The sequence below is a fragment of the Barbus barbus genome, assembly GCF_936440315.1.
Source record: "Barbus barbus genome assembly, chromosome: 37".
NCBI classification, from domain to species: Eukaryota; Metazoa; Chordata; class Actinopteri; order Cypriniformes; family Cyprinidae; genus Barbus; species Barbus barbus.
Genome location: NC_136715.1, coordinates 12,497,422 through 12,518,515, shown reverse-complemented (window position 1 = coordinate 12,518,515; position 21,094 = coordinate 12,497,422). Strand labels below are relative to the sequence as shown.

Genomic DNA, 21,094 nt, shown 5'->3' with positions numbered 1-21,094 from the left:
CAAAATTAGCCAATAAAAGCTATTTTTTTCATTTTATATATATATATATATATATATAATGTAAAAAATAAATTTAGTTGATTTACAAAGTTAATAAGAGTTCTACAAATATTTAATCTCAAATTGTACAGTTAAAACAAAACTTCTCACCATTTCAATATCATCTGGTTCAGGTGACATGTAAACAGCATATGATTTTTTTCCTCTAATGCAGTGTCAAATGCAGGCGTGCAGTATCACAGACATAATCAACCAGCAGATTTACATGCTTGAGAAATCAGCACATAACATTTGCTACATTCCATTCCAGCTTTATGTGATTGTCATGAGCAGTACATAAATGAGTGTGAGATCTCATGAGCAGCTAGTGAAACAGAAGCTGAGAGAGTTCCATGCCTAGTTCCAGACACTCAGTTGTCTGTTGACAGAGATCACAAATGGAGCAGTCAAAGGAGTTTTCTCCACAACTACAGCCGCACGCCTCCATGTATTCAGTGCAGCTGCAACATGGGCAAAAATCTATAAAGTCCTCCAGATAGGAAGGGTCGCAACAGCATGCGTTAGAGCAGAAGGACGAACAGATAGAGGCCACACAGTATTGACATCCGTCACCAACGGACAGCACGCAATCCCAAAACTTGCAGAACAAACACGCCAAGAGAAAGGATGCACACAGGTCTAGAAGTGCAAGGAAAAAGCAAAAAAAAGAAAAAGTTTTTCAGATTAAATGTTTATTCAATACAAGATAGTCGACATCTGTGGCATAATGTTGATTCCCACAAAAAAAAATAAAAAATTTCAACTCGTATCTGTTTTTTCACACATTAAGGTTATGATGAGGCATTTACATTAAAAGTATATGAGGCCTTATGAATCAGCTTATAATTTTGTAAAAGCACTTACATTAATTCTGTTAAATCTTGTGTATTATTTGAGCTGCGAGGTGTTTAAAGGAAAAGTTCAACTAAAAATTCAAATTTACTGAAAATGTACCCACCGTCAGCTCATCCAAATTGTAGATGAGTTTGTTTCTTCACCTAAAGATTTGAAAAATGTAGCATTGCATCACTTGTTCACCAATGGATCCTCTGCAGTGAATGGGTGCCGTCAGAATCAGAGTCCAAACAGCTGATAAAAACATCACAACAATCCACAAGTAATCCAAACAAATCCAGTCGATCAATTAATATCTTGTGAAGTGAAAAGCTGCCTGTTTGTAACAGCCAAATCCATCATTAGGATTTTAACTTCCTCTATCCATAATAATGGTTTCTCCAGTAAAAAGTCATCTAGTGTGATTTAGGAGAGAAATGTGCTCAGATCAAGCACCATTTATAGACTAAAACATGCAATGGTTTAAAGTTAAAATGTCTTTATGATTTCTCTCACAAACTATGAGTTTTTCGCTTCACAAGATGTTAATTAATCAACTGGAGTTTTGTGGATTACTTGTGGATTATTGTAATGTTTTTATCAGCTGTTTGGCTCTCATTCTGACGGCACCCATTCACTGCAGAGGATCCATTGGTGACCAGGTGTAATGGTACATTTCTCCAAATCTGTTGTGATGAAGAAACAAACTCATCTACATCTTGGATAGCCTGAGGGTGAGTATATTTTCAGCAAATTTTCAACCTAGAATATTCCATTAATGGCTGAATCACTGACAAAATATTGATGCGGTAACCACAAATAAAGCAGCTTTGCTGACAGTGTTGCTCATCATAAAACTGCTATCCTGTTTTGTAAGTTTAAGAGCCTTTATACTACTAATCAGCACCACATCAAAAAAGTCTGGTGTGCATCCTCATCAATTTATCATCATAATTATGATAAAAGATGACAGGAAGCGGGAAAGCTCGTCAGACATATAGCGAGGATTTCAGCATCTATAATGCATTAGAAGTCATAAAAATTGAATCCCTCATTTCATTGAGTCAAATGTAATTTGAGGTGTTGCTTACCTTCGACAGGGGTTTTCAGGCTCGTACGACTCAATGTGGAGGTGGAGGACCGGCTGATTTTGCGGTGACGGTGTGTTGTTTTATAAGCGCTGATATGTGACTTTTTAAGATGGTTTGTGGGAAGTTGAACGCAGACGGGAAAAGCATCACTCGTGTCACTGCCGGGTGGGTTCAGAACATTCTGAAACGGCTTTTTCACATCTGCTGGGACTTCTTTGATATGCACATCTATGTAACAAAAATGGAGATTATAATAATAAAGCTATTTGGATGTTAGTTTAATGAATGGTAGTGTAAAGGATATTTACCAAATGCTAGTGGTTTTGATTTGCTAAGAGGGGAAATACGACATAAGTTTTCCTTCCCAGAAAGTTCATCAGTTGGTGATAGTTCATTATCCTTTAGACATGTTCTAGTAGATTCCAAGTCTTTTACTTCAGACGACTCTGTAAAATAAATAAACCACGCTATTAGATGCTCTTTTCCTCTATACTGAAGTATTAAAAGAGAACGGGAAAGTCTTACCAGTGTGTTGAAAAGTTGCACTGTGAATTGAATTATTTTGCAGCTCATCTTCACGAAAGTTTGATGCAGTTGGTGACCGGCCGCCGTGTTCATCCTCAAGGTCACAGTCCATCTTTTCAAACTCCTCTCACTGTATTCACAACAAGAAGAATAAGTGTCAAGATGTAGAGTGAAAATGCCAGAGCATTAACTATATCATTAAATATTCAAACACAGGAAGCAAAGAAAAGAGATGTGCTATATAGTCTGTGGCATATTTGAAATACTAATGGTGAAATACTGTAGAGGGAGAAAGCTAACTGATCACTTGACATGTTGATATGTTACGGAACTAACAGTTAATAATGTGTTTCACTTTTCCTGTTTTGTGACAAACATGACTACTTTTACTGATGACATTCATTTTAGAGTTATACATTTGATGTGCACAAAGTATATAAAGTATTTTATATATATATATACAAAAAATACAAAGCCTAGCATAAAAAGTACTGATGGAGCAAAAAGTGCCAGAGTCATTAATCTATTATGAATCTCAATCCATTTGGCGAACATATTGCGCGACAGGGATAAGAGGCATCTTAGATGTAAAGAGGGCAATAAATTTCAGCAACCTATTAGTCCAATGTTTGCTTACCTTGAGTCAGAGAGATGCCAAGAAAACTTATTTTCAAGCAGATCTCAAAAGCCTGTTTTGAAAAAATAGAGAACGGTTCAATTTTGCAGGATATTCATTGAGATATAAATGAATTCAAATACAATAGATATTAAAACAAAATGTTCAGGCTATAATATTATATGTAGGCTATAATATTAATTTCTCATCACAAATAATTCAACATTACAAATTCTCAAATGTCACCAAAGATAATTGAGGACCAAATTATTATCATAAAACACAGCTGACCACCTTTTCATCAAGTAAACAATATACTGCAGTAGTGTGTCGCCAAATTTATACAGATAGGACCTACATATTTCAGCAGCACTGATGTTATATTTTTAATATTTGTTTTTGTTTTGGTAAAAAATCGTATGTTTATATATATATATATGTAAGGTGCGTCCTTTTCCGACTTGTTTTCTACGATTGCCATAAGTTATACCATATAAAATATTTTTTTTTATTGTTATGTATGATCATTCAACTTTAAAATTACAAAATTAAAATGTACTAACCTTCACCACCACATTCATCCCATCGTCCGTCAGATGCCAGATTGATTTTCTCTTACTTGCTCTGTAGGGGCAGTTACTTTGCCTGATCATTATACATTCGTTAGCATGTCATAGTGTTGAGACTGAGAGGACGCACATGCACCACACCCCCTACCAATACATAAATTCAATAAAATATATTTACAACAATTATTTAAATAAATAATAATACAATTACTACTACTAATATTAATATTAATAATAATGTGTATCCTTGTTAATATTGTTGTTGTTTTTATTGCTATTATTGCTGTTGTTTATTATAAAACACATTGATTGTTAGGTATTGTACCACAGAATCTACTTCGTCTGTAAACGACTCAGAAAATGAACATAGCGTTTTCCCGGTAAGGACTTTTATTATGACAAGCAACCTTCAGCCCAAAACAGACAGAAGAGACGCTGTTAGCCAGTGATCTATGTAATAACTGTAAGGTTTATAATATCGGTCCAATTCTCAGTATTGTGTTAGGAATTTTACTGTTATCATTCAGGATACAGACGTGTTTATTCAGTGAAATATTCTCTTAATCAGTCCTCATTTACTCTGATCGGATCTTCCAGAAGGCGGGGAGCAGCGATGGTAAGTCTGCTATTATGACTTGATAGCATTTTAGCTGCATTTTGAGTAGTCAAAATAAAACAAAAATAAATTCTCTAAACGCATTATTTAACTAACTGTATCGTAAACAAGAGTAAATAACGTAATCGATTTTGTTGTTAACAAGTGTGCTATCATGCTAACATATATTGTGACTTACTGATTTTGAACTGTGGTCAAAACACGTAAATAAGTACTTTTTTGTGTCAAATGAATATCTTTATTTTTTTTTATTGCTTCTAATTTCCAGTGTGGGATGCCATCGTCTTTGAATCTGTTAATATTTCCATTAAGTGTAGCTTGTTATAGTTCATGTATTTGTAAACACTTTCCCGTTATTAGCTAACTGGTGTGTCGATATTTTCATTGTATTGCCTCTGTCGTTATAGGACAGCGAGATGTCTGATATAGACCAGACTCCAGCTATGGACAACACTGTAGCAGATGCAGAGAATGCTCCTCTCTACTGCATTTGTCGTAAACCAGACATAAACTGCTTCATGATGTAAGACAAATCTCTCCAACCAAGTATCACATAACAGTGTATGTGTCCAAACAGAGTGCTTAATATTTCATCAAATCCTTTTTCCCTTAGTGGTTGTGACAACTGCAATGAGTGGTTCCATGGTCACTGTATAAATGTGACCGAGAAGATGGCCAAAGCGATCAGGGAGTGGTACTGCCGGCAGTGTCAGGGTCAGTGACTAAAGACTTTCACCTCAAAATATTTAAACATGCACTTGAACATAATATGTTGTGTTAGAATTTGTGTTAATTCATTCTAAAATATTCTTCATCTCTTAGAATTGGATCCTTCTCTTTCAATACGGTATCGGAAAAAGAACCGCGATAAAGATGTTGAGCCAGAGAGAGCTGAAAAACGATCCAGCACTCCAGAGTACAAGATCGATAAGCGGCGAGGATCTAAAGTTAGTGTTTCTCAAGTTTACCATCAAAGTTTGCCTTTTATGATGTCACTTTCTCTGTTGCATTATAAGTGGGTAATTTGATCAAAACTTGGTATATATATTACCATAGTTATTTTCCTAGAAAAAAACTACTTTTTAAATGAATAATTACCATGGAATAGTGCCCTGAAATATGCACTGAATTAAATACTTCAAAAATCATATTTAATCTCATTTGATTATTTTGATTTTTGACTATTCTGGAACTTGATTTATTTTAAAACAAAATTCAAAGAAAATTAATAAAAAAACTAATAAAATTAATTTAATACATTTAAATTAAATAAAGCTTTATAAAATATAAAAATCCTCCAGCCCTTAAATATACATTGGAACATCCAGTAAACCTGCATGTAATTATTACATTTATTAAAGAATAAAAGATAAAAAATATTATTGTCACATACTGCATTCCAGGTGAAGCGCTCTGCCCGAATGTGTGGTGAATGTGAACCCTGCACTAGGACGGAGGACTGTGGTCAATGCGACTTCTGTAAAGACATGAAGAAATTTGGCGGCCCAAACAAGATTCGTCAAAAATGTCGTCTAAGGCAGTGTGTTGTCCGTGCACGAGTAAGTTTCTATTTAAGTGGTTTATTATTTTGTTTTTGTTTTGTAGTTAATTTTCTCTCACAATGTTTTTGCAGAAAATGCTGCGTGTTCGAGACGAGGAGTTTTCTCTGTGTGAAAGGAAGGACAATATAATGCACAGGAAAAGAAGATACTTGGATGATTATGATGAGAACGATATGGAGCCATATGAGCATTACAAGGACAGAAATGCGGTAACTGCTAATTGCTGTAGCTCAACCACAACCACTTAGTATATACATTTCTTTGAACTCTTGTCAGGTTATAATATATATATATATATATATATATATATATATATATATATATATTTTAACCTTTATGCTTGATGGGCATGATGCTATAGGTCTTGCATTCATAAACTTAACCCTTCTTCTTTTTTTTAAGTCATGGGGCAGTGATGATGAAGATGGCCCACTTTACAGCCCTGTCCCACGGAAGAAAGCTATAAAAGTCAAGCACGTCAAGAGGAGAGACAAAAAATTTGACAAAAAGGTACACTGTTCCTTAACCCTTGTTCTGTGCTGACATTCCTTTACCAAATTTGATGTTCCTGGTCCAAAATTGCTTCTAAATTTCTCAATATGCTATATCATCACCAAATCTGTCTTTTTGTCAGCTTTTCTTTCAGTGTGTACAGGTTTTGTATTTCTTTTTGGAACTGGTTGATTGTTGGTCTCCTTGATCTGTTCTTACACACCTCAATTTTGAATGAGAAAAGTATTAATCATGCGGAATTATGGCAATGTTCACTTAAAAGCTGTGGTGTAAAAGATTAATGTTTAGAGAGGCCTACAGTCAATCAGTTCCAAAAAGAAATATAAAACCTGTGCTAATTAAAAGAAAGTTGATAAAAAGATTAAAACCAATATTTGGTAATATTATACCGTAAATACAAATTTGAGCAATTTTTTGTAGGCTGGTCATTTTTTGACTGGGAGCATCACAAATGTAATTTGTGAGGCTAGTGTGAGGACTAGAAACTATTTGCTTTCCAACATTCTTCAGAATTGTTTACTCATCCCATAATTGTGCTCATCTTTCGCAGAAAGAGTCCCGTCGCCACAAGCAGAAACAGAAGCACCGTGATCGTTTGAGACACAGCGAGAGGGGAGATGGCAGACATGGAGGAGACATGCAACAGTGTCTGGGGCCGAACTGTATCGAGTCAGCACGTCCAAACTCAAAATACTGCTCCGAGGACTGTGGCATGAAGCTGGCCGCCAAGTAGGTTATTTCATTAAGTGCAGCCAACCAGCATGGAACAGTCACGCAATGTTATACCAATACCAGTTTAATGTGTTTTGAAAAGATTGTATTGATTTATTGGTGCAGCCGCATCTACGAGATCCTCCCACAGCGCATCCAGCAGTGGCAACAGAGCCCCTGCATCGCTGAGGAACAGGGCAAAAAACAGCTGGAGCGCATCCGCAGGGAGCAGCAGGCTGCACGGATGCGCCTCGCCGAGATGGAGCGCCGTTTCCACGAGCTCGAGGGCATCATTGCCAAAGCCAAGCAGCAGGTGGTCCAGCAGGATGAGGATGTGAGTTTCCAGCAAACTTTCTTATGCTAATGTCACTGAATTTTGAGTGATTAGTATAAGGTGGAATTTGTGTGTTTCAGGGATCTCACATGTTTATTAGTGTGAGCTAGCTAATGTCCTGTCTTGCAGGTGAATGAAACGGACAGTGAGGACACAGACCTTCAGATCTTCTGTGTGTCCTGTAGTCACCCTATTAACCCCAAGGTGGCGCTGAGGCATATGGAGAGATGTTATGCCAAGGTGAATATATTTTGTTTTCTGAGCCTATTTGTTGATCAGCGATTTATTGAATAGTGGATTTGTTGTCCCAGGTGGCATCTCTTAAAAATGTTTTTGTTTGTATTACACTAACACTTGATTTATTATTTTAACAGTATGAAAGCCAGACTTCTTTCGGTTCCATTTTCCCAACCAGAATAGAAGGGTAAGTGGGCTGTATATCAGTTGTTATTATACAGTACAGCAGCTTTGACTGAATATGTATGTATAGCCTTCGGTCACTTAGTTTTCTTGTTATGCTTCCTTTACTTGCTTTATGGATGGGCAGAGTTTGACCAAAACCTTATGGTGTATATAATACAATTGTTATTTTTTTGGAATTTTTGATAATTACTTTTTTACAAATGTATACAGTAAATCAAGTACTTCACTAATGGTTTTTCATCTTAATTGATTTTCTTCTTTTTTTATGGCAAGGCTCAAAACAATAAAATTAATATTTATCTTTTAAATATATAATATATATAATTTTTTTTCTCTCTCTTCTAATAGGGCAACAAGACTCTTCTGTGACGTTTACAACCCTCAGAGTAAAACGTACTGCAAGAGACTCCAAGTTTTATGTCCAGAACATTCCAGAGATCCAAAGGTGAGAGTTTAGTGATGGTCTCACAGTATTTCTGCTCAAACTAAGGGTATGTTTACACAACAATGATTGTACTGAGAATGGAAAAGTTTTTCCTTTGCATTTTTGAAAAGTTTCACATATAGACAACAACACTGTCAAAACGACCCCCGTTCACACGGATCCACAAAATGACTGAAGACACTGTAGTATTTATGCCAGGCCAGCAGTTGGCGATTCTACATTTTATACAGAAACGACACAGAACCATAGACTGTAAAAAAATAGCACAGAACGTATTGTTTTCAAAAATGCTCTATTGTCATGCAAATGAATGGTCAAAAGTCATATAAAGTTTTCAGTTTTTAGTTGAAAATGGTGCCCTATAAACACCCCCTAAACCAAGCTTTTTCAAACCTGTTTGTCTATCTAATGTGCTTGATTCAACTCATCAGCTCATTAGTGGAGACTGCAAGACCTGAATTGGGTGTGTCTGATAAGGGGGATCTAACGTGTCTTCAGGCATCTCTTCATAACAGGATTTGCGTTCACTGTTTCTCTCTTCTCAGGTCCCAGCAGATGAGGTGTGCGGATGTCCACTAGTACGTAATGTGTTTGAGCCGACTGGAGAGTATTGCAGGGTCTCGAAACGCAAGTGCAACAAGCATTACTGCTGGGAGAAGCTCAGACGGGCGGAGGTGGACCTGGAGCGTGTCAGAGTGGTCAGCCAAGTTCTTCAAAACTTATTTTCAGTGTAATCTTAATTCAGTTTTATATAACTCATATTTTTCCCCTCCAAACAGTGGTACAAGCTGGATGAGTTATTTGAGCAAGAACGCAATGTGAGGACGGCCATGACCAACAGAGCAGGACTATTGGCCCTGATGCTCCACCAAACCATCCAGCATGACCCTCTGACCAATGACCTCCGCAGCAACAAAGACAGATAGCCATGTCAACAATCTGTGCTCAAAAATTATTTTATATTTGTATACTTTTCATATTGTATATTTGTCACTATTTGGATGTCATATTAAATCTCTCTCCATGCGTCTCCTTCAGTCTGCATTGATTTATTTACTATATATATTTTTTGTTGTTGTTGTGATCCTTAGGTTTCTTGCTTTCATTTTAGATATTTTTATTTGTGCTATATTGATATATGAGCAAGTATGCTCACAAGGAATTTGTCTTGGTAAAACAAGCTTTCAGAAGAGAGACAAAATAACAATTAGACTTATAAAATTACACAATAGAATTAAAAAAAATTTAAGTTTCATGATGTGAAGTATTTTTGCCTACTCTTTAGTTAACCATTTTTTTTTTTATAAAAGGTATTTTTATTACCACGTCTAGGAATTAATAGCAGTTTTTCAATGTATCGTATAACTTATACCGTGGGATCTAAAGTCAGAAAAATTGAATGATGAATATATATTATTAAATACCATTTATGAAAAGCAAAATATAAAAATACGACGAAATTCAGAGATTCATGTTATTTGTTCAACTTTTGACCAATGTAATCGGATGTTTGAAAAAATTCTATCATGTGCAATTTTGTTAAATGTAAGATCTGTCGAGTAGTACAACGCACAAAGACGTAACTGTTACATCAAGCAGCACAACATCAATCTAGCTTTTAGAGACGTGAGCAGGGAGCTTTATTTATTCAAAATGCTCGAGTCACGTGTTTCCGGGTTACAACTGCACTTCCGGTCCCTCTCCTGTATCAGTATTTAAAATATATCAATGTGAGGATTGTGGAAGGGTTTACAGGTAGGTTTTTTAAAAATGGCGGGGTAGTATTTATGATTTTAGTTCAACATGACCGTTAAAAACAGCAAACAGTCCTGGTAAATCTCAATAATTGTTTTATTTACTGTCATTTCGCGTTGGCTAACACTTTAGCTATCACGCTAAGTATTGACGCTAATACGTGTTAGGCTGTGTCTCAAAACCTAGTTTGCTGACTACCTAGACAGCATTTTCTGCATGAAAAGTCGTGGTTTAATAGATAAAACGTTTGGTATTGATACGAAGAGCAACAATAGACAGTCAGCTGACTGTTGGATTCAGTTGCAGGTGTCTGAGCTGAATGCATAACATAATTACAAAGGGATTATTCAGGTACTTCAACGTTATTATAATGAAGGGTCAAAAAGTAGATGATTTACAGTGCTGGAAGGTAGAAGAACTAAACAAGGATTGTTTGCTGCTGACAACACTATCTGAGTGTAGCCCCACTAATGTGTATTTCCTTATTGCAGCTGTAATAAGAAGAACAGGGAGGCTTTACTAACATGGAAACAGAGAAAGTTGCTGCTGAGGCACCTGCAGAACCTACAACCGAAGTCAAAGATGCAAATACAGAGGAAAGCAAAGAGTCCACAGAAAGCACAGACATTCAGAATCATGTCACAGATAAAAACAAAGAGGGAGCTGTAACTGAGAAGGAGGGTGAGTCTTCAAAAGACGTCGACAAACCACCTTGTGACTGGTTGGAGCCACTGGAAGAAGACTGTGATGATTCCCAGAGTGTTGATGGAGAAGTAGAGAGTCTTGCGGGGAGTGAATGGAGCGGGAGTGTGGTTAGTGTTAGGAAAAGCACTGGAGAGAGAGGTGGCAGAGGTGTTGGGTATGTACATGACCTCACAGCAAATTTTGAGTTATAGAAAATGAATACATTTTTCTTTTATGCACTTCACTATTTTTTTTTAAGCTAAAACAGATGTATGTTTTACTTTTTCTTCTAGGAGACCGAGAAGGAGAGCACAATGCGAGGTAGATGAAGACTGGGAAGATTGGCCGTCATTAGGGCAAGGATGGAAACGCAAACAGGTTTTTCGTCGGTCAGGCACCAGTGAAGGACGCAGTGATACATACTACATGAGGTATCATAAAAACGGCTCAATTAAAGGCATAATTCACCCAGCAATAAAAATTTGCTAAAAATGTACTCATCCACAGAACATTCAAGATGTAGATGAGTTTGCGCTTTTTCCATCTGTACAGATTTGCACACATTTAGCATTACAACACTTGCTCACAAATAGATCGTCTGCAGTGAACGCATGGGTGCCGTCAGAATGAGAGGCCAAACAGCTGATAAAAACATCACAACAATCCACAAGTAATCCACACAATTCCAGTTTATCAATTAATGTCTTGTGAAGTTAAAAGCTGCATGTTTGTAAGGCATTTTAATGTTACACCACTGCTTGTGGCCAAAATGTGAGTATAATAACACTTCCTCCAGTGAAAAAGTACATCCGCTTTTGTCCTCTCCCATCAAAATATTGAAAACATATTTGCTTAGAACTGTTTTGGACAGTTTTTGCTTGTAAATGTTCCTTGATCTGTGCATATTTCTCTCCTAATTCTAACGAGATGTGTTATTTCACTGGAAAAAAAAGCAATATTATGGATAAAGGACTCGTATTTTAACAAGAAGCAATGGTTTGAAGATTTACATTTCCATTTAGTCATTTTGCAGACGCTTTTATCCAATTGGGGAATACAAAAAGCGATTCATCTTGAAGAGGCAATCAGACAGAGGAAGTGCTCGTAATACCAAGTCTCTCAGTCATTGTTCAAATAAGTACAAGCTAGTAAGGGAAGGAGAGATAGATAGAGGGAAAGATTGTTTTTTTTTTTTTTAAATATCTTGTTAAATTAAATGTCTTTAAAGTTAAATGTCTTGATGAATTTTTTACAAGTATGCAGCTTTTCGCTTCACAAGATGTTAATTGACATAATCGTGTGGATTATTGTGATGTTTTTATCAGCTGTTTAGACTCAGCTGTTTAGACTGTTGCATCCATTCACTGCAGAGGATCCATTGGTGAGTAAATGGTGTAATGCTAAAGGATTACTGTGTGGCACTTTCATTTTGCATCACTCATTCATTTTATTATTATTTTTTTCCTTTCAGTCCAAGAGGTCATAAAGTAAGAAGTAGGGTTGAGCTTGTGAAATATATAAGTGAATCTGTGGACCTCAAAAATTTTGATTTTAAAACGGGCCAGTTTCTTGGTGAAGGGCCTCGAAGAAGAAAGGTGAGATGTTTAGCATGCTCTCTTCATTTTTGGCTTCAATTTATTCACATACTTCCTACTAATAACTACGTTCTGGTCTCTATAGAGAAAGAAACTGGATTCTCCCCAGGCACACTTTTCTGTACCTGGTTTTCCAAATGAATTGGCAGATACAGGCGGCGGGAATCCAGGATCCTCAGCTAGTCTCAGCTACGGGACAGCTCCGAAGTTCAGCTCATATTCAGTCCAAAAGGGTGCCAATACAGTGACCACGCCAAAATGCAGTACCTATGCTAGTCCTGAGACAGATACGGCTTTACCAAGTGCCGCTGCACAACTTACTGTTGATCTGACTGAAGATTCTGCGAATCCAACTCCTCCTCCTCCTTTGGGCGTTTCAGTGTCTGTGGCCCCAGATAGGCCCGTCAATGGTGCCAGTGGAAATCCAAAAAAATTCTTTGGGTAGGCAGTGTTTTTTTTTTTCTTACACTATAGCCTAAATGTCAAAAACAGTGGTGATAATATCTTTCTTCACTCTGTTCTTTTTGGTTGTACTCAGTGTCTGCCTAAAATGTAATAAAACCTATACTTTTGAAGAGGGACAAACTTTGTGCCAGAATTGCAGGCCAGAGGGTGACACATGTAAGTCAAAATATAGTCATTTATTTTCAATTTTGTGAGTGCAAGTAAGCAAAAGTGTATTTCAGGTAACATTGTTGTTGTTTGTGTTGTTGTTTTTCTCTCTGTTGGTTTAGCAATAGTAAGACAAAGAAAACCCTACAAAAAGGTATGTTTTTATTTTTATTCTTTTATTTTTTTGGCTTATTGAAATGTTGCCTTGCAAATAAAAAACACATTCATTTGTTGTTGTTTTTTCTTAGCGGGTTCCATGTGGCCGATGCCGGGCTTGCCAAAATACCGTGGACTGTGGAAAATGTGTTAGTTGCAGAAATGGTCGGCTACGCCTTCGACTTAATATCCACTCTCGTAAAGTTGTTAAGTGTCGCAAACGGAAGTGTTTGCGCCCCATCCGTAAAGACAGGGCTGTAAAGGTAACTTTTTTTTCTTTTCTTTTTTTCTTTCAGTAGATGATATTCTATGTTATGTAAGGACATTTGTGTAAGAATAATAATATAGTTAAACTATTACAATATTCTAAATAATAAGGTTTCTTTAGAAAGTGTTCAAACCTTTGCCTACACTTGCAATGTCAAACTGGAGGTCGACCGATATGGGTTTTTCTCTGGCCGATGGCGATACTTAGAAATCAGGGCGGCTGATATATGATGCTGATTTTTTTGGGGGCCGATATGTTTGGCCGATTTTCATAAAAGAGAGTTTGAGTAAATGATTATTGCAGGTTACAAGATAGTAATGGTAGTAGTAGTAGTAGTAGTAAGTGAAGTGTGAAGTGACATACTGCCAAGTATGGTGACCCATACTCGGAATTCGTGCTCTGCATTTAACCCATCCAACGTGCACACACATACAATCACACCGTGAACATACACCCGGAGAAGTGGGCAGCCATTTATGCTGCGGCGCCCGGGGAGCAGTTGGGGGTTCGGTGCCTTGCTCAAGGGCACCTCAGTTGTGGTATTGAGGGTGGAGAGAGTGCTGGACATTCACTCCCCCCACCTACAATCCCTGCCGGCCCGAGACTCAAACCTGCAACCTTTGGATTATGAGTCAGACTCTCTAACCATTAGGCCACGACTTCCTGTAGTAGCATAAATCATAGTAGTAATACATTGCTCAAAACTTAAGCACCTTCTCAAAACAGTTCGGAAGCATGCTTTTTGTTTGTTTGCTGATAGACACCAGCTTTTCCCACAGATTTGCAATTGCAAATTAATTCTCTGCCAGCAAGAGGCGCTGCTAGAGCGGAAGATATAGCGGTTTCCCCGGTAACGGCTGTAATCAAATAACTGCATTCACGAACACTACAGGAAATTACAGGAAAGACTAAATGAAAATGACATCAAAGCTTATATGAAGACGGTCGGTTCTTTTCGAAGATACATTAATATAAAAACACCTGCGCTACATTTTTAATTTTGAGGAAGACATCATGGAGGCTATTGTTGGACCCAAAGACGCATTTCATTAGGAAAGTTAATGTGCACGTTTTAATCAGCCCAGAAGTTTTGTCAGAATTTGTCAGAGTTTCTACTTTCACATGCAAATGACTTGTACTGCAGAATATTATAACTTTCCGGCAACAATTCTAGTCGGAATAAAATGCAATAACGCTTACGAAACGGTCTGTTTTGCCCTGCCATCATTAGTTGAAGCTGTGTGTGAACAAGGCGCTCCTGCAGAGTGTGAGCTCAGCTGCTCTGTCTCACGCAGCCTCAGAGGGAGAGAGAGATTCTCTGGTACGGCGTTCCACAACAACGCTTGGCTGCCCGCAGATGCGCCTGCCTATAAATAGGCCTAATTTGCAGCACAATCGGCTGATACCACTTAATAAAAAAAATGCCAAAAATCAGCCCGATTAATCAGCCGGCCGAACAATCTGTCGACCTTTGTCAAACCAAGGGCATTTAGGTTGTTTTTAATAATCTGTTCTGTTTGATGGCTTTGTCAAGTCAAGTCACCTTTATTTATATAGCACTTTTAACAATACAGATTGTGTCAAAGCAGCTTTACAGTATCAAATAGGAAAATAGTTTTTCGGTAATGCAAAATTACAAAAGTAAACACTCAATTTTCAGTTAAAGGCAGTTCATCATTGAATTCAGTGATGTCAGCATCCAGCTCAGTTCAATTCTAATAGTATCTGTGCAATCAAGTGGATGATATCGCTGGAAATTAAGTATCCCCAACTAAACAAGCCAGAGGCGACAGAGGCAAGGAAACAAAACTCCCATCGGTGACAGAATGGAGAAAAAACCTTGGGAGAAACCAGGCTTAGTCAGGGGCTAGAGAAATCAGCAGTTTGTGCTGAAGACGCATCTGGTTCCCGAGGTCTTGTCCCGATGGCCGTCTAGGAGACAAAGTCTTCACTGGGGATCTGTCTCTGGAGCTCATCTAGTTGTCCTGATCCGCTGACATTCAGGGTTGTGGAGGTCATCTCTAGGTGCTGATCCACCATCTGGGCTGGATACAGACAGGATCCGGGTGACTGACTTTGTCAGAACCTCAGTTTTGTACTCCCCCCTCTGGTGTCTTTTTACATTTTACTTTTGTTTTCACATGGCATTTGTGTCATAAATGAAATACACAATGAAATCCACACATTTTCATGAATTACTTAATTGTTGAAAAGTTTGGGGTTGGTAAGAAAGTCTTTTATGCCCACCAAGACTATATTTATTTGTTTGAAAATACAGTAAAAATGGTAATATTGTTAAATATTATTATAATTTTAATAATTAAACAGTTTTCTACTTGTATATATTTTAAGACACAATTTATTCCCGTGATAAACAGAATTCTGAGCAGCTTCAGAAATCATTTTAATATGCTGATTTGGTCCTCCGGTAATAATTTTATTTTTATTTTTTTTAAGGTTTCTTTGATAAATTCAAAAGTACAGGATTTATTTTTCGTAAAAATATAAATGTCTTCACTGAATAAAATGCTAATTTCTTTAAAAAAGAAAAAATCTTACAGACCTCAAACCTTTGAACAGTAACTTTCTGAGTTACCCTTTGTGTCTAATGATCAAATAATCTTTACTCGCCTTTATCTAATCCACAGGCATCAGAGTGGCAGTTTCCAAACACGGCCAGATCACTAAGCACAGCTTCAAATATTTCACAAGTGAGCATAAAATGCTTTAACCTACAGTTTTCTTTTCACACAGTGCTTCGTTAGGCTTGTGATGAGGTTTTAATCATTCAGTCTCCCTCTTCTTTTATTTTTCAGCCCTCAGTCTCAGAGGATTTTGAGGAATCACAGGTAACAGTCTTATAAATAATCTCTCTGAGTAATCTGAGGGATTACTGTAGAACAACTATATCTAAATGTTGTTTTCCTGTAAGCAGAGCTCCTATCTGCAGTACAGTGACTCAGAGGATCTGTCTATGTTCTTTGGGGGTAATGATGGTGACAATGGCCTGGATGAGGTAGAGTTCTAGCTAGCCAGTTAAATACACTGCAGTAACATGATCCAAGTGCCTTAATCACAGATATGCACATTGCTTCAAGAGATTCACAAGTATTTGTTCTCTTCTTAGTTGGGCTATATTGCTTTTTTTTTTTTAATTTTCATGATTCAGGCTTAAGCTGCAAATATGTATTCAGAGACTTGAAACAATGTCCTGAATATTCTTCAAATAGTGATTTTTGTTTTCTTGATTTGCAGATGGGTGTACCAAAAGTACGTCGCCGTTCCTGTGGGAAGTGTAAAGGCTGCGTTCGCCGTACAGACTGCGGAAGCTGTGATTTTTGCATGGACAAACCCAAGTTTGGAGGCAGAAATAAAAAAAGACAGAAATGCCGTCTGCGACAGTGCCAAAGAGAGGCTATGGTGGGCTTCCATAATATAATTTTAATTGCATTGACTTTTTCATATGAATGAGAATGTGGTTTTATGGTGCGTTATTTTGAAACCTTTAGTTGTCCACTAAATCTTGTCTTTTTTTGGTTCATATAATAATATTTGTTTTTATGTAATATATTATATAACATTTTAACTATGAATTTTAACTATTTAGTGAGAATTGAACTCGTTGAAAATGAATGAAAATGAAAATGAACTTCTATAAGCTTGTTCTTTTAAAATAATCTATCAAAAAACAAACTGAGCCTAGTACTGTTACAAGTGTATGACAAAGTGTAGTTTAGTGGAATTGAAACCGTTAAATCCTTTGATTCTTCCGTATTATTACATGTCTGTTATATGTTAAGTAAATGTGCAAAAAAAGGATAATCTTGTCTCAATGTTTGTGTTTAACAGAAGCATTTGCTGCCCATGGATGAAGCGGAGATGCTTTTTTCTCAGGGCTGGGTTACACACGGCAGGCCACGGTACACATATGGACGTGGTAGACCCAGGTCCAAAAATATGTGGGATTTTGAGGTTTCAGATAACGAGGCTGAATCGTATGTGCCAAAGGCTTCCTCGGGTGTTGCCCAGGTGCTGAATCGGAACAGGCTCCTTCATCCCAATCACAACAGAAAGGTATTCCAGAGTCCTTAAAGCCTTTCCGCTTGTTCCGGTTTGCTCTCAATAACCTTTTCTTCTTGGTTTTATTTTTGTTGATTTAGGCTTATGTTTATGCTGATGTTGCTAACAGTCATTTGATGAACAACATCCCATTCTTCAATCCACAGAAAGTTGAGGTATGTTTTCACCATGAAAATGAATATAATACCCATATGATATTAATCAAGTTATAATGATTCCTTGAATGAATCCCAGAGCAGTTTTCCCTAGACATAACTAAGTTTATTTGGGTTTGTGTTGCATTTATTTGAACAGACCTATATAAACATGTTCACATCTCACTTCTGTCATCCCTATCTCTTGAGAAGATGAGCCCCCAGTTGCAAATAGGACGGGCGGAGATGATCAAAGAAAACGGGCTTCAAGGCAGTGGCATCAGTAGCAGAGCCCTTTTGTCTGCGGTAAGGTCCTTATGCCTGTCTGTTTTCAGCTTAAACAAATAAAAACAATCAAAGATTAGCAAGTGGGAAATAAACAGTAAGCCAGTAAGGTTATCTGAGGTGCTGTCTTACCTTAGGTTGGGTGGTGAAAATAAATTCAAGATTGTAGTTGTACCAATCAGTGTTTGATAGCTGTTCGCTTCTGATATTATTCCCACGCAGAGAGGAAAAAATGAGGTGCAGAAGGCAGACTTAAAGTGATGACTTCAAAGCTGAATGAGAAGGCAGTTTTTCAGTAATTACATTGATTTTTGGTTGTCTTGACAAAGTCCAGTTTTCATTCACATTATCTTTAGAAAACAAGTCTGAAAATAACAGCAATGCATGGCCTTCAGATAATGTTTTAAATTAAATTTGGAACATCAATAAAAAATAACATTAAAGAAATTAATATTTTGGATGCAATAAATTGATTAAAAGTGACAGTAAATACATTTATAATGTTGCAAACGATTTCTATTTTAAACAAATGCCATTCTTTTGAACTTTGTTCAAACATACAAAACTTTTATGACAATTTCCACAAACATATTAGGCAGCACAACTGTTTTTAACATTATTAATAATAATAATAATAATAATAATAAGAATGCTGACTTGAGCATCAAATTGGAATGATTTCTGATGGATCATGTGACACAAAACATGTTTAAAATTCAGCTTTGCCATCATAGGAATTATTTTTCAAACTTATTTGAATTGTAAATTTTAAAGTATATACTATGTATTTATTTCCACTTCCCATTTATTTAGAGACCAGAGTTTCTTCCTATGGCGATTCCACCAAACTGCCCTGGAGACAGTTTGAGGGTAGGGAATCGATCACAAGGTTCGGCAGGTCAGGAACCATGTCAAGAAGAGCAACAGGAGGACGAGTCTTGCCCGTCGGTAAGAAGCCGTTTTAGGCATACAGTGTGTGATATGGGAAGTCGTGGGAGTAACAGTGATTATGTACATCTGGCTTTTGTAGATCACTCAGATATTCAGCATGGCAGACAGTGACCCCACCATCCAAGGCATCGACGTCAATCATGAACTGATGCCTCTTCTGAGATCTCTTCGTAGCATGGTACTTCCTGTCCTCTGGTTCTGTGTTGTGGTGGAAGGCCCTCAGTTACAGCTGATGCAGTGCTCTAAGTGCTCCACTATGGCAGACACCACCATTCATATCGAGCCCAACTTCCACTACCACATCAGCGTCCAGGGACAGCCACTCCTGCCCACCCACAGACTCTATGACAGCCACCCGTATCGTCTCACCACTACAAAAGAAATTGTTGCCCTCCTCGAGGACCTAGAAAGGTACTCGGTCTGCCAGGGCTCAGGGCACAAAAAATCCACGGCTGGGTCAGAGCCTGTGGTTCCTGAACGGGTGGCTACTTGTGACTTCCTCATTTTTTCAGAAACAGAATGCTGTGAAAAATGCAAAACTCTACAAAAAGTATAGAGAGACTATTCTGTACATGGGAATTGTTCTTCAAGTAATACATCTATTTTAAAATTTTGAACTATTCTAGAATATTTCGACTCTAATATAAAAATATTAGAGCACTGTTTTGTTTGTGTTTTTTCAGAAGGGTGCCAGCATTACATTGACTGACTGATGAATCAGTTTTTGGTTACTTTAATCCACAAAAAAGGACTAATATTACGTCCCATATTAACAGGATAGTTTGCCCAAGAATAAAAATGACGTCATTGTTTACTTACCCTGGTGTTGTTCTAATGTTGTATGTCCTTCTTTCTTTTGTGGACGGCAAACAAACAGCACCGGGGTGAGTAAATGATGACTTAATGTTCATTTTTGAGAGAACTATCCTTTTAATGAGTGTCCACTTAACATGTAGATGTTTTTTGTTTTTATTTTTTACCCTAGAATATGTGACATGTTTTGGTACCTACTATGGCTAAGGATGCTCATTGAATCCTGGTCATATAAATGGAGGTAGTGAATGGGCATGTTTTACACAATCAATCAAATATTGAGCAGTTTGCCTTGCACTAAAGTTGTAATAGTGCTTCACATCCATTTTGGTTTAATTCCTCACACCAATGATATCTGTACATGTGTTACTGCTTATGTACTTCTCAGGGGGGATTTTTCAGAATGCATTAATCAGGTGGAAGATCCATGTTTGTTAAAAATTTAATATTTGCTGTATGATATGGGATAAGGCTGCTTTCATTTTGGATAGACAATTTTGTATATAGTGCAAGGGATGGCAGAGAAATTAGAAAAAAAAATAGCGAGAATGTTTTTTTTATAAACATCTTTTGCTTTCCAGAATTTGTTTTCTCTGTTACAAAACACTTTGAATTATGTTTGTATGTGCTTTCATATAAATCTGATTTATTTAGGTTTATTTAATAAATCATATCCGTTGGATGACTGGCATTATGTGCTCAAGGCAATAGATATCACCGTATTTTGCCAGTTAAATAATCACAATACATTAAATTTTATATTATAAATTTCCTCAAATGTATTTTATTGGTATATAAGAGTTAAAGGTTTTACATTCTGGGGGATTCTGGATGTCTATGTTGTCAACAGTAAGAAAAGGAAAGAAATATGACATAAATTAGTGCAAATATGTCAACAAACGAATGTTTAGTGAAAGTGCTACTCAAGTGGAGTAGTTTAACCCCCAGCTTCACAGACAAGGTTTAAGCCTAGTCCTAGACTAAAATGTAAATCTGAGCTGTTTCAACTGAAAGAAACTTGCACTAACTGATCTTAAAACATGTCGGTGCCTTTGTTTTGTCTTAAGATGCACACCAGTAATGCTTTTTTCTAAGGCATGTTTATAAAAATTACTTAAATGTCCTAATTGGACTATGGCCTAATCTTGGTTTAGGCTAAACCCTGTCTATGAAACTGGGCCTGAATGTGTGTTTTGGATTATTTCTTTCCACTAGTTTGATGGATGGTGTGCAATGAAAGCAAAATAACCCAAAACTATTTTTGTTTGTAGTGTGTTGCTTTTGTAAGGAGTCATTCATTAACTTATTTTAAATGCCTGACTTTAAAAAGCATAACTTATGTCGGATGTCTGAACGAAAACTCTCTTTAGCATACAGTTGCTGCAGCATCCACATGTAAATTTCCTCCTGCTGTATCATGTATCATGCAATACACACATGCACCAAAGGGGGCGCCACAGCACAGTATAATTGCACCTCTGCA

At 37.0% G+C, this 21,094-nt stretch overlaps 3 protein-coding genes across 3 annotated transcripts; 2 read left to right on the top strand and 1 right to left on the bottom strand.

The window, feature by feature from the left end:
- Positions 1-364: 364 nt before the first annotated feature.
- Positions 365-2,601, bottom strand: LOC306857303 (uncharacterized protein; the record flags this gene model as incomplete). Its single annotated transcript, XM_079397183.1, has 3 exons — positions 365-678; positions 1,965-2,192; positions 2,490-2,601. 3 exons carry the CDS (start codon positions 2,599-2,601, stop codon positions 365-367), a joined length of 654 nt encoding a protein of 217 aa, XP_079253309.1.
- A 1,468-nt stretch (positions 2,602-4,069) lies between these two features.
- Positions 4,070-9,314, top strand: LOC306856736 (CXXC-type zinc finger protein 1-like). Its single transcript, XM_079396166.1, has 14 exons — positions 4,070-4,290; positions 4,698-4,813; positions 4,904-5,004; positions 5,113-5,237; positions 5,694-5,849; positions 5,924-6,061; positions 6,255-6,362; positions 6,916-7,094; positions 7,203-7,410; positions 7,540-7,650; positions 7,785-7,834; positions 8,182-8,278; positions 8,824-8,976; positions 9,058-9,314. The coding sequence occupies exons 1-14, from the start codon at positions 4,288-4,290 to the stop codon at positions 9,202-9,204; spliced, it is 1,692 nt and encodes a 563-aa protein (XP_079252292.1). The 5' UTR covers positions 4,070-4,287; the 3' UTR covers positions 9,205-9,314.
- A 630-nt stretch (positions 9,315-9,944) lies between these two features.
- On the top strand, positions 9,945-20,862 carry LOC306856868 (uncharacterized protein). The gene is made up of 17 exons (XM_079396391.1): positions 9,945-10,033; positions 10,525-10,892; positions 11,011-11,148; positions 12,189-12,312; positions 12,398-12,753; positions 12,851-12,933; positions 13,047-13,078; positions 13,173-13,343; positions 15,997-16,059; positions 16,165-16,197; positions 16,284-16,364; positions 16,604-16,768; positions 17,198-17,422; positions 17,509-17,583; positions 17,776-17,868; positions 18,661-18,795; positions 18,878-20,862. The coding sequence occupies exons 2-17, from the start codon at positions 10,558-10,560 to the stop codon at positions 19,352-19,354; spliced, it is 2,586 nt and encodes an 861-aa protein (XP_079252517.1). The 5' UTR covers positions 9,945-10,033; positions 10,525-10,557; the 3' UTR covers positions 19,355-20,862.
- Positions 20,863-21,094: the final 232 nt, after the last annotated feature.